The 13,421-nt window shown below is 45.0% G+C and overlaps 1 protein-coding gene across 2 annotated transcripts in view; it reads left to right on the forward strand.

The window, feature by feature from the left end:
• The window catches only part of WDPCP (WD repeat containing planar cell polarity effector), a 714,814-nt gene that overhangs the window by 363,188 nt on the left and 338,205 nt on the right, over positions 1-13,421 (forward strand). For both annotated transcript variants that reach the window (XM_029593664.1, XM_029593663.1), the window contains exon 10: positions 8,929-9,538. In XM_029593664.1, coding sequence (XP_029449524.1) covers positions 8,929-9,538 — 610 coding nt within the window. The remainder of the gene's footprint in view (positions 1-8,928; positions 9,539-13,421) is intronic.

Consider the following 13,421-nt stretch of genomic DNA (forward strand, 5'->3'; position numbering starts at 1 on the left):
GAAGTTGTGTTTATATTGTGGTCAGAAGGGCCACTTCTTGGCACGCTGCCAGGAGCGTGCGGAAAACACCAATGCCTAGGAGGTCCGGAGGAGCTCCTCCTAGGCTGTGCTACAGCTCCTCAAGGTACCGTCCCTGTTACCCTGGAATATCCTGGAGGATCATTTGAGACAATGGAGTTCCTAGACTTGGGAGCCAGAGGTAATTTCATCCTGCAGGACCTAGTCTCTCAGTTGCGCATCCCTACGCAAAGACGGGAGGTCCCGTTATGAATTACCTCTATCCAGGGGACCCTCCTTCCAGGACCTGTCCTGATGTCAACGGCACCCGTTACTGTCCGCACCGGGGCAATCCATTCGGAGGAGATAGCGTTCCTAGTCTTGGATAAGGCTGTCCACCCTGTGGTGCTAGGGTTGCCGTGGTTACAGAAGCACTCCCCCACGATTCAGTGGGATACGTTACAGATTGTCAAGTGGAGTCCTTTCTGCTTAGCTAATTGTATGAAAGTGCCTAAGATGTCCGCATTTCCGTTGATGCACTCTGCCTTAGGTCCTCCTGCATCTTATGAAGACTTTACGGACGTATTTTCCAAGACCAAGCAGAGATCCTTCCACAGCACCGTCCGTATGACTGCGCTATAGACTTGTTACCTGGTACTATGCCTCCCCGAGGAAGGGTGTATCCCTTATCCTTACCTCAGACCCGGGCCATGTCCGAGTACATTTCAGAGAACTTGGCCAAGGGGTTTATTTGCCCGTCCAAGTCGCCTGCAGGGGCAGGCTTCTTTTTTGTCAGCAAGAAGGATGGCTCGCTGAGACCGTGCATAGACTATCAAGGCCTAAATTCCATTACTAAGCGAGACCGTTACCCGCTCCCGTTAATCCCGGAGCTCCTCGATCGACTCCAGGGAGCGAAGATTTTCACAAAGTTGGACTTACGAGGAGCGTACAACTTAGTCAGAATCCGTCCCGGAGATGAGTGGAAAACCGCGTTTAATACCAGAGATGGGAATTATGAGTATCTTGTGATGCCTTTTGGCTTATGTAATGCACCGGCGGTGTTCCAGCACTTTATGAATGAGGTGTTGTGGGACCTTCTGAACACCTGCGTAATCGTTTACCTCGATGATGTGTTAATCTACTCCCAGGATCTGCCTTCACATCGTCAGCAGGTCTGCCAAGTGCTCCAAATACTCAGGGAGCATGGTCTGTACGCGAAACTGGAAAAATGCAGCTTTGAAAAGACGTCCCTGCCGTTCCTGGGCTACATAGTCTCTGCAACAGGTTTTCAAATGGATCCTGAGAAAGTGGCGGCAATTAAGAATTGGCCCCGGCCTAAGGGCCTTAAAGAGTTGCAACGCTTCCTCATTTTTTCCAATTTCTACCGTCACTTTATTCCTCACTACTCTCGTATTGTGGCCCCATTGACTGCCCTCACCCGAAAGGGGGCCAATGCGGTGGATTGGCCTGTTCCCGCCTGCCAAGCTTTCGAGGCCCTTAAGGAAGCCTTCCTGTTAGACACCTGCCTTCGTCATCCGGATCCCAGCTGGCCCTTTGTGGTGGAAGTGGATGCCTCCAACGTGGCCATGGGGGCCGTGCTGAGCCAGTACTCAGATTCTGGACAATTGCTACCTGTTCTTATTTCTCGAAGAAATTCTCTCCGGCGGAGAGCAACTACTGTGTTGGAGATAAAGAGTTGTTAGCTGTGAAACTTGCTCTGGAGGAATGGAGACAGTGGTTGGAAGGGGCCAACCATCCGGTTACGATTTACACCGATCACAAAAACCTAGCATTCTTGAAGCAAGCCCAACACCTGAACCCAAGACAAGCCCGGTGGTCACTGTGTTTTGACCGGTTCGACTTTACCTTACGCTATCGACCTGGCTCTAAGAATGTTCGAGCCAATGCGCTTTCGTGCTCTTCTGAGGTCAAAGAGACCCCTGACACGTCTCAGTTTATTTGGGATCCTGTGAAAGTCAGTCTAGCAACAACCTTGGTGTCCTCTCACGTCGCTCCCGGAGAGCAGTTCTCTCTTGGGCCCATGACTCCCTCACGGGGGACCATGCTGGCTGCAAAGGGACCTTAGACTTGTTGAACAGATTCTACTGGTGGCCGACGGTGAGACAGGACTTCCAAGCTTTTGTGAGCTCGTGCCCGACCTGCGCTGTGCAGAAGCCGCTCATCGGGAAGCCCAGAGGTCTGTTGTAACCATTGCCCATCCCGGTGGAGCCTTGGACACACATCTCCACCGACTTCGTCGTGGATCTTCTCGTCTCAGCAGGTAATTCGGTCATTTGGGTAACCGTAGACCGATTCTCCAAGATGGCGCACTTTGTCCCCCTGCCAAAGTTGTCTTCTGCACCTTACCTAGCTAACCTTTTCGCCCAGCATATCTTCAGACTTCACGGTCTCCCACAGGATATAGTCTCCGACCGAGGACCACAGTTTACTGCTTGGTATTGGAAGGCACTTTGCAAATGCTTCAATGTGCAACTTAGTCTTTCGTCTGCATTCCATCCTCAAAGTAATGGGCAAACAGAACGAACTAACCGAACCCTGAAGACTTTTCTCCGTTCGTTCGTGAACGAACGCCAAGATAATTGGGCCCAGCTACTCCCATGGGCAGAGTTCTCATACAATAATCACACGCATGCTGCTACTGGAAGTTCGCCTTTCCTGGTCGTCTATGGGAAGCAACTTTGACCACCCTTGTCTTCACCTGAACCTAGTGCATTCCCGGCAGTGCAACTTTCAGCCCGCCAGCTTCTTTCCTTGTGGACGTCTATCCAGGGAAAGATCCGTAAAGCCGCCCAGTCCGCCAAGAAATGGGCGGATAGGCATCGTCAGCCAGCACCTATCTTCCTCCCAGGAGATCGTGTCTGGCTAAGTACCAAAAATCTTCAGCTACGTATTCCGTCTCGAAGACTAGCTCCAAGATTCTGTGGGCCTTTTTGAGTCGCCGAACGAGTGGGAGCAGTCTCGTACCGACTACGCCTACCCTCCTCCATGCGCATACACAACGTGTTCCATGTGTCATTGCTGAAGCCTCTTGTTTTATCCAGGTATCACTCCCGGGCTCCTGAACCCTCGGACCCTTCAGTACCGAACGAGGTTACGTATCAAGTACATGAGGCCTTGGATATCCGGTTTCACCAATGTCGATGGGAGTACCTGCTTGCCTGGGAGGGTTGTGGACCCGAGGATAATTCTTTGGAACCGGCCCGTAACATCCTTGACAAGGACTTATTACGGCAGTTCCATCTGGACCACCCGAGTAAACCCAGACCGGCTAAGAGGGGGCATAAGAGGGGAGGTACTGTTGCGGTTCTGGCTGCGAGTGCCGCAACCAGACCCTTACCTCCGTGTTTCTGGACCTGTTCCCGCTTTCACCAGCCTAGTTCCTGTCTTGTTCGGCGGCGTCCCGGCGAGGTCTGCGCCGCCGGGAAGCCGTCCATGGATGCCCTGTCTCTAGGCGTGCGCTTGCCACTTGGGTGCTTTTCCAGGCCGTTTCCCGCCAGTGGTGACTCCGCCCAAATCCTGACATCAGACACCGCGGCCTTGATAAGCCGGCCGCGGTCACCCAGTCTTGGCCTTGCAACGGGCTTACCTACCGGATCCCTGTTGCGCTGTGCCCCGGAGCGTCCTGCTTTGCTAATCGCTCCATTCCTGCTTGCCTGCTACAGTACCTGCTTGGTTCCTGCTTACCTGCTACAGTACCTGCTTGGTTCCGGCTTGCCTGCTACAGTGCCTGCTTGGTTCCTGCTTGCCTGCTACAGTACCTGCTTGGTTCTTGCCTGCCTGCTACAGTACCTGCCTGGTTCCTGTTTACCTGCTACTGTTCCTGCCTGGCTCCAGTACCTGAGTCTTGCTACAGTTCCTGCCTGATTCCAGAACCCGAGCCCTGTTACAGTACTGACCTACTGTCCTAGTCTGGTTCCAGTTTCCAGTCCTGATCCACTACTGCCTAAGTCCTAGCGGCCGGGCCCCTACGGGTTCCTCCCGGGGGGGCTTTGGCTTCCAAGGGTGAAGCCACCTAAGTCCCAGTGGTTGGGCTCCTACGGGCTCCTCCCGGAGGAGTACCAGCTTCCAGGGTGAAGAGCACCTCTACGTCCAGCCTGAACATCTGCCTCCCGGCCTGTGGTATACTTGAGACTTTTGAATACTTTTCCCAGTCTCCTGCAGGTCGGCCCAAGGGTCCACTAAACTGACATTCCCTAACAATTGCATTTGTTTAAAAAGGTTGCACTGGGCCTAGGCCCGTGGCCAGGGCATAGGCCAAGGCCCAAACCAAGGGAAGATCTGAGCACCCAAAAACATCATTTACCTGATCCGTCGAGTATCCATTGAAGTGGCATGGCCATGTCCCAACAGCTGGGCTTCAGCCTATGCCGGAGCCCAGACACAGGCCAGACTCTGCGGCCTGGCCCAGAGACTGGGTCCTGACATCAGGGCCTAGGCCCAGATCAAGGCCCAATGGCCCAGCCCGGAGGCCAGGTCCTGATGCCTGAGACCATGCCAGGTCCTGATGCCTGAGTCCATGCCAGCTCGGTCAGGTCCTGATGCCTGAGTCCATGCATGGCGCCACAGTCCAGCTAGAGGATGGGTCCTGATGCCAGGGCCTCAGCTCAGAAGCAGGCCCGACGCCATGGTCCGGCTCAGAAGCTGGGTCCTGACACTGAAGCCTCAAGCAGGACCATGGCAGAACAATTTGACCTGGCCTGGAGGCCAGGTCCTGAAGCCTGGGCTTCAGCCTGGGATCAGGTCTCGGGCCAAGACCCGACGCCATGGCCCAGCCCGAAGGCCATGTCCTGAGACCAGGGTCTTGACCTAGACCGGGGCCTAATGCCTCGGCCTGGCTTGAAGGCTGGGTCCCGATGCCTGGACCTTCGCCTAGGCCACAGCCCGGGCCCAGGCCTGATGCTGCAGCCTGGCCCGGAAGTTGGATCCCGATGCCAGGGCCCGCACTGGAGGCTGGGTCCTGAAGCTTGGTGATTACACTGTCTTCTTCTTTCTTCTGAAACTGACACCAGGTGCTTGGGTCATGCCAAAGTTAATTAACTCCAGCGCATCTTCCCCACTAGATGGTGCCATTTTGCTGCACAGCTCGGCCTAGGCTGGAGCTCATGCCCAGGCCCAATGCTGCTGCCCAGCCCGTAGGCCAGGTCCTGATGCCGGGCCTTGCCTAGATGCTGAGTCCTTATGCCTGAGCTTTGGCCTAGGGTCAGGTCCGGAGCCCAGGTCTCGCAGCTGCAATGATGCCATCCTCTTCTTTCAACTGAAACTGACACTGAGCGCTGTGGTCATTCCGGAGTTAACTTGTTCCTGGGTCTGGGCAGAGGTCCCGGCGTCTGGACCTGATCTCCAGGCTGGGCCACGGTATTGGGCCTAGGCTCAAGCCCTGGCTTAGGCCCCAGCATCTGGCTCTGCCTCTGTGCTTGGCCGCGGGGACTTACGTAGGCCGAGGCCAAGGTAGTTGCGACCTACTTCAGCCTCGGCCTACACATGGCCAAAGCTTCAGTTTGGGCCTAGGCCTCACCAGTGGATCGCCACTGGACAGGGTAAGTGAGGGCCAGGGGGGGATCCTGGCCCTGGCATTTTTCTGGGTGGGAGAGATGGATGGTGGAGACAGGAGTCCTTGGGAAGCCGTTTTCTTTTTTTCATTTGTTTTTGGGTTGGATTTTTTTTTTTTAATGTATGATTTGATTTTTTTACATGAATGAAATGAATCAAACCTTCCACAAACTGAAATTCAGTGGAAAAACCTCCCAAAAATGAATCGAAAACCAAAAAGAATTTTTTATTCTTGCATACCCCTAAAAATTATATCTGGCAAATGCTGAATATCAGTGCTAGTTAGATACATTTTAATCATGCCTATGAACCACCCCCTATATGCCTTTATTAATCTGGTTAAATTTTGTGCAGATAATGACTTACCTGGACAAAATTTAAATGGTAATAGTCTGGAAATATTCAAACATCCGGTTCTGTCCGGGTAACTCCAAAGCCTTTTAACATCAACTTCTATGATGATAAATTTTCCAATACTTCAGAGTAAATGGTGGAAGGAAAAAAAACCAAAAACTATCTCAGCACAGAGTTATACATGCATTGCATGCATTGCGATATCCGCAGCAAAAAAAGCTTTCATCCTGATTTGGATTAAAAGTTAGATTGGAAATTCCCTTTTTTTTCTATTAACTGTTATATGAAGAGAATTACATTTCCTGCTCAGCATTTCTCATTAAAGTGTTTGTTGTTATTTTGAGCGTCATAGTGTGAAATTAAACTAACAGTGTTTTAGCATGCATAAAGTAAATCAAACCTTTTTTTCTCATCTCAAAGACTCAGAATTCAATCACAGAAGGTTTTTTCTGTTTCTTTTGTTTTCTTTTTTATCTGCTTGGTAAGCCAATTTTCTGCTTAGCATATACTGTTTTATTTCGTTCAGCATGTAGTCTTTATCCCTCCCCCATACTGTTATACAAAAGCTGCAATTATTTTTGTATTTAAAAGTTTGCAGTGAGGAGTTTGCTACTCTTTAGATGAAAGCTGGATTTTTTTTTCTGATGGTGAGAGAGAGATTGCGAAGCTCTTAAACTACATAACAGAGGAAAATTAAACATGGGACTAGTCAGATGGAAATCCTTAGCCTCAAATGTTGTGGTGTCTCAATTTTATGAGCTGGGGGAGTGACCTTTTCTCATACCATTTAGTAACTTAGTAGCCTTCCAAGATGTAGTAAAAACAAAAAAAAGTAGCAGTGTAAAATGGTAGTACCTGGTTGTTAATTTCATAGGGTGACTTAAACACAAAGCTATTTTATAAAACTAATTATTCAATTGATTATATTAGGGCAGACATGATGGATTAAATTATGTGGTACATATTGGGGCAGTTTAATCTGGTGATGGAACTCAGGACTGCATAAACTGCAAGTATGGTTCAGATTCCACTCTTTGAGAAAGGCACTTTGTATCTCTGTTTTTAAATTTGCATTGCAAACTTTTTTGGGGTGGGGGGCAAGACCTTGTAATCATGTGAATTATTGTGTACAAGGCTAACAGCACTGTCAATGCATGTGATAAATATTAGAAAATATGAGATAGAATATTCTACAGATAACATTTGCCCTGCAGGATATGTTTAGCATTGTGACATAGTCTAACAATTCCTGTAGTATCACATGTTTGACTAGTGTAGTGATGTCACCCATCAAAAATGGAGTAATCTTTCAGGACATTACTTTTTAAAATGAAGAATATTTATAACTGATTAGAGAAGGCAAAGCTTGTTCACTGCTCATTTGTGTGTCTTTGATTCAGCCATACTGATTTTCCATTTTTAGTCTACTTTCCAAAGGAAGAAAGATAGGCTTATGAGATTGCCACGCCTGCGTGTGTATCTTTGTGTGCGTATATGTACCCCCTAATAAATTCTGAGGTCAGTATTCAAAGGGGTTTATCTGTATAACTTTTGAGTTATTTGGATAAACTCTGAGGATTGAATATCATTTGAATGTAGCCGGTTAAGGTTAAAGTTATCTGAGAACATTTAGTTAAATAATTTTTTTCAAACCTAACTGGCGATATTGAGACATAGCCAGTTATATTTCAAAATTATCCAGCTATGTATACCCAGATATCTTTATTCGAGGATATTCAGGTGGACATTTATCCCACTGAATATCCCTGATAACTTAACCAGCTAACTTTAGCCGGACAAGTTATCTGTATTTTGATTTTCTCAATATTAACCTCTTGTTGTTTAGTGTCCTATCTATACCAAAATGTTCAGAACATATCAGGGTGTCTAAGGGTCTCCCGATAGGGACATATATATATATATTTATTTTTTTAAATCTACTTATATGTGCATGTTCCAGAAAGTAGGCTCCATTAATTCAGTGTGCAACTCCTTTTTAATAATTAAAAAAACTATATATCCGGGGGGCTTGCTCGACAGCCCAGCAGCAGGACTGTTCTCTGCCACATGAGAAACCTTGGTTCGGTTCCAGACCCTAGTTTCTGATCCTTGGACTTGCGATGCTGTATAGGCAGTATCTATAGGTTTTGAATAGTGAGGGAGCTGTGGCTGTTCTTCTGCTTAAAAATCTGCTGGCCAGTACAGAGCACAAATGTACATTGTTTCAAGAGGGAGCTGCAGATTGTCTTTTGGTTGAGGATTATCACTGCAATCACCGGGCCAAAAGGGGATGGATAGAAGGGACAGAACTGCAAGTTAAAGTTCATGATGCCCAAGAAGGTTAAGATCACTGGATGCCCAACAATGAGCAGCAGGAAGCTGCTGGGAAATAAATAGAAAAAGCAAATAAAAGCTATATTCTTAACATGTAATAAGATTTTCCCGTCTGCAGACTGCCAGTGCATAAGTTAAGTCGGCTAGTCAGCTGTAGAATATATCATTGAAAAGTTTCTTTCAGTATTTGCAAAGTGATCAGATTTTTCCCGTCCTCCCAAACATAAAAAGAAAGCTGTCATTCTTGTATCCTAAAGCTCATTGCAAGTTTTGCACTAATATGTTAATGTTATTCTTAAATGGTAATCATGTATCTTCTCTAACTCAACATTCTATCTAAAGTACTTTTTATGGAGTATGTCCAAATAGAGAACAGTTTTTTAGAACACAGCTGAAACTTAAAATTTCAAAACATTTAAGCTTTTGTTAAAGTATGTTTAAGGATTGTGTCCATTTGCACTGCACATTATTTTTTTAATAAAAATATACTGCAATGAAGTGTAATGAATGGTAGCTGTCTGAATGAAGAAGAATGTTATTTTTCTATATTGTTAACTTGTTTTTGTTTTGTTTTTTTAAAGAAACATGTTTGCACTTTCTAAGCTATTAGAAGTGCATTGATTTAATTTTCTGGTCATGATATTTCTCAGAATAATCTGGGTTTTCTTTTAGGTTTTGAGTTACACCCGAACAGAATGGGATCCACTTGATGCTAGCTTTAGCATCAACCAGCCTTATCAGGTTCACACAGTGGAGCAGTCCATCAGTGCAGACAAAGAACCCATGGCTGACAGCTGCATCTACGAGTGTGCTCGGAACAAGATTCAATGTGTGGCAGTCACCAGAATCCCACTCAGGTCAAAGGTCATTAGCTGCTGCAGGAACAATAAAGAAGACAAACTGGTTCTGGGATGTGAGGATTCTTCAGTCATTCTATATGAAGCACACCATAGAGTGACAATGTTAGTCCAGGCAGAATTATTGCCTACATTAATAAAATGGCACCCTAGTGGATCTATATTTCTGGTTGGCAGTAGTCAAGGTGAGCTGCAGATTTTTGACATGGCACTGACACCAATTAAAGTGCAACTTTTGGCAGAAGATTGTTTACCAATGACATCTCTACAGTTCCAGAAACATTTTAATGTGTCTAGCAGTATGGTTGAGATACAATGGACTGTTCCTCAAGCAGTACCTCAAAACACAGACAGTGCAGATATTCACAACCTCCTGTTTCTTAGGTTTGATAAAGGTCCTTTAGGAGTACTTCTCTTTAAATTTGGTAAGTTAAACAGGTACAGTATTTTAAAATACATTATTTTTAATATATGCTATGCATAGTTGCCTTGTTTGAAGTTGTAAGTTGCTGAAATTTATTATATTTAAGAAAAAAAACTGTTTAGGAGTTGGGTTTTGTTTAAGCTTTTTATTTCTTGGATATAAAAGGAAATCATGGAAGAGTGATGAGGTTTATCCTTTGATTTAAGTGAATCGCAATTTAAGGGACTACTAACCTCAAACTCTGAAGAAAAAAAGGAAAAGAACCTATAGCAAGAAATTGTAATATAGCCATATGTACTCTTTGTTCTAATGCGTCTCCTTTTTACAGTTCTTTCACTTATTGTGCATTTTTTAAATAGACTTTTCTAAATAAGAGACAGTAATTTTTTCTCACAATCTAGCATTCAAACAACTATATTTCTAAAAAGATGTCAAAAGCCAGTTAGCTAGAAAAAGTTCTTAAAAGCCTTATAAATTAACCAATCTAAACAGAAATAACAGGGTAAATATTATGGGAGTTGTGCAGTATAATAACTTGTGTTTTAGTTTTTGAGAATCCTGGAGGTTTCATTCTTGCCATATCTGTATCTAGTTCTCTGGACTTAGGATGCATTTAGTTCAGCTCAGGGTAGAATTGATCACAATTAAAGAGGCCTCCCCTGTGTCTAGACTCTAGCAAATCTGCCACCATTTCTGCATAAATTTCATAGATTAGGAATGGATGGATGTTGGTGGTGGGTTCTAATAAGACCTGTGAGTCAGAAACATGTCCTTATATGATACCACTACAGAATGCCTTCACAGTATTAGCAGTAGAGTTGGACACAGATTAGAAGAAGGAGTCCCTTCATAAAAGTAACACAGAGCATAGTTACAAAAGATCCCAAAACAGGACCAGAGTCCTTCTGGTGGAGGATTTAATCATGAGAGGAATTGACTTGGGAGCAGGATAGAAGAAAGACGAGAAGATCAAATGCCTTCCAGGATTCTTGGCTAACCAGGGATACAAATGGTGTTGAAATTGCTGCTGAAAAAGGAAGGGAAAGGGATTTTGTAACGGCTTCCTGAGTGGACGTGCCATGCTGCTCGGCTGCTGCTGCTCTTCCTGTACTTTATTGCAGCATGGGCCCGAGCCAGTACTGCTTCTTCTTGTGGTTAGGACGCATTCTTCTTCTTCCTGCCTACATTGGCATTGGCATGGTCTCTCTTTCTTCCCACCCACCTGGGACCGTGCCATGGTGCTTTCTTTTCCAGCTGCGTGGGTTGGGAAGAAGGAAAGACCATGCCGATGCTACCCTCGAATGGTGGCGCTCTAGGCGGTTGCCTAGTCCGCCTAGTGCTTCCATCGGCCTTGCTGTTGATATTTATCACCATATGCAGCTAAATTCTAGCCCCATAACTCGTTACAAGCATGAATTTAGCCGCACAAGTTGTGAGCATTCTGGGGGTGCTGGGAGGTGTTTCCAGGTGGAGTAGAGTTGACCACATAAGTTATGCAGCTAACTCTGGTTGGGCTGTAGGGCTGTTCTAAGTTTAGCCAGTTAAACATAACTGGCTAATTTTAAGATAGCTGGGTATATTCAGTGGCACAACTGCACTGCTGAATGTACCCTGCTAGTTAGCTGGATATGTTTATGTGGATAACTAGCTGAGCCGCACAGCAGCTGAAAAAGGAACCCCTGTCTCTACCCCACTCACTGTTTTGGAACTATTATTGATTTGATTTTTGTTCCCAATTGGGTGTTTGAAAATAAGGTTTTGAACACGTCTCCAGAATTCATGGATTATTTCATAGTCCCACCATATGTGTACATAAGACGCGGGTCTGCCACAACTTCTCCAACAAAGAGGAGTCGATGAATTAAATTTAGAGAAAAATAATGGGTATCTATATGTTTGATGAAATAATCGGAACATTAACTCCCGAAATTTAATATACCTGGATAGTTTGAGTTCTTGTCCAAATCTCCTTCCAATCATCTTCATCAAGGGCCAAGAATAAATCAGTATTCCATTTTTGTTTAAGAGAGGTTTGGGTTTCAGGAGCCCTAGCCTCTTCCAGTAAATATATATATATAAATGGTAGATCATCTTTTGCTGAGCATGTGCCAAGAGAGATTCTAAAACTGTGAGAGATCGCAACAACTCCATGCTGCTATGATATCCCCCTTAATTGTAGAAAAAATAATGAATGTGTTCAGCTACACCAAACTCTTGTTGGAGATCATGAAAAGTTTTGAAATAATTCCCTTTCCAGATTTGATCTAGATAACACAAACCTTTTTTGTATCGGTCCATAATATCCAGTGACACTGTTACATTTGGATGAATTCCCTTTCAACAATGAGACAGTTGATACAGTTTCAATCTTAAAGTCTATCAACCTATGCACAAATCACCAAATACATAATGTATGTGAAAGAATCAGGCCAGTTCTACGCTACCTGGCATAAATGGTTGAAGTTTGAAGTATAGTGAGTAAAGACGTGATCTCAGTCTCTCCTACCTATGGCTGCTCAAACTGTACCCAGTTTAGTGGATTAGCGTTAGCAAACCAACCCATTATTCTAAGTAATCTAGCTGCAAGTAACATAGAAATAGGTCAGGGATATCCAGTCCCCCACAACATTTTGGAAATTGCAGTACAGATAGCTTTGTACAGGAGGTTTTCCTTCGCCACAAAAATTATGAGATTGCCACATTAATATCTTTAAATACCTTCTAAGGAATATGAGAAGGTAAGTATTGGAAAAAATAAGACATGGCAGGACGATCATCTTTACTAAACATGCACGCCCCCAAAGCGATAAAGGAAAATCAGTCCATCTTGCTAGGTCTTGCTGTATTTTTTTTTTTACCACTTTGGGATAATTTAATTTGTACAGATCTTTTAGGTGATTGGGCACCCAAATGCCCAGGTATTATATTTCAGATTCCATCCACCACTCTTTCTGTGAAAAAATATTTCCTGACATTTTTCCTGAGTCTACTCTCTTGAAGCTTCATATTATGACCTCTAGTTCTACAGCTTTCTTTGCATCAGAAAATACTCTTCGGGTATTTAAACGTATGTATCATATCTCCAGTGTCCCTCCTCTCCTCCAAGGCATACAAATTTAAGAACATCAAGTCTTAGAAACTTGTGATAGATATTGTAAATTTTGAAATCTGCAATCCACTTGCAGACTGTATTGCAAACAGTGCAAAAAATGAGATGGTCAGAATAGAATGTTATCTCTTGCTCTTTCTTTTTTTTTTTTTTAATCAACATTTTCAATAATCACAAGCAAAAATCTTGTAGAGAAATTACAGTGCCAAAGAATACAAAAGAAGAAATAATATTTCCAGATTCAAATACATCTGTAAATACATATAGCTCTGTTTAAATAAAAGAAATATGGAGGTTCTGAAATTTGAGTGTGACAAATACAAAGGAATAAGAAGATCCAAGATGGCGTCGACATAAGTGCACGCAGAAACCTCAGCTCCGTCGATAAAACCTTTCAGAATTCTTTCAACTTTTCTTATATTTAATTTCCTGCTGCGATGCCACACACTAAAAGAAAGGCGCGCATTCGAGAAAACCTTACCTCAACGCCGACTTCCAACGACCGGCAGCCACGGATTGAGGAGGTTTTTGCTAGACCCGTTTCTCAGAGACCGGAGGGAGGAGCCGCTGGCGGCAATGACGAGAAGCAGACGTCGACCGCTATGGCAGAGGAAATATCCCTCAGCCCGGGTGCACCAAGCACTCCTACCCCGCCGCAAGGACCTCCTAAAAGATCGGAGGGAATGCTTGGGAGTCCAGCTGCCCCAGTCACTCCGCAGACTCTGCCGACCCAGAGAGTCGGTGTTAAACTGCACGCCGTCTCGGAGAGCCCAGA

This window comes from Rhinatrema bivittatum, chromosome 3 (assembly GCF_901001135.1).
Source record: "Rhinatrema bivittatum chromosome 3, aRhiBiv1.1, whole genome shotgun sequence".
NCBI lineage: Eukaryota > Metazoa > Chordata > Amphibia > Gymnophiona > Rhinatrematidae > Rhinatrema > Rhinatrema bivittatum.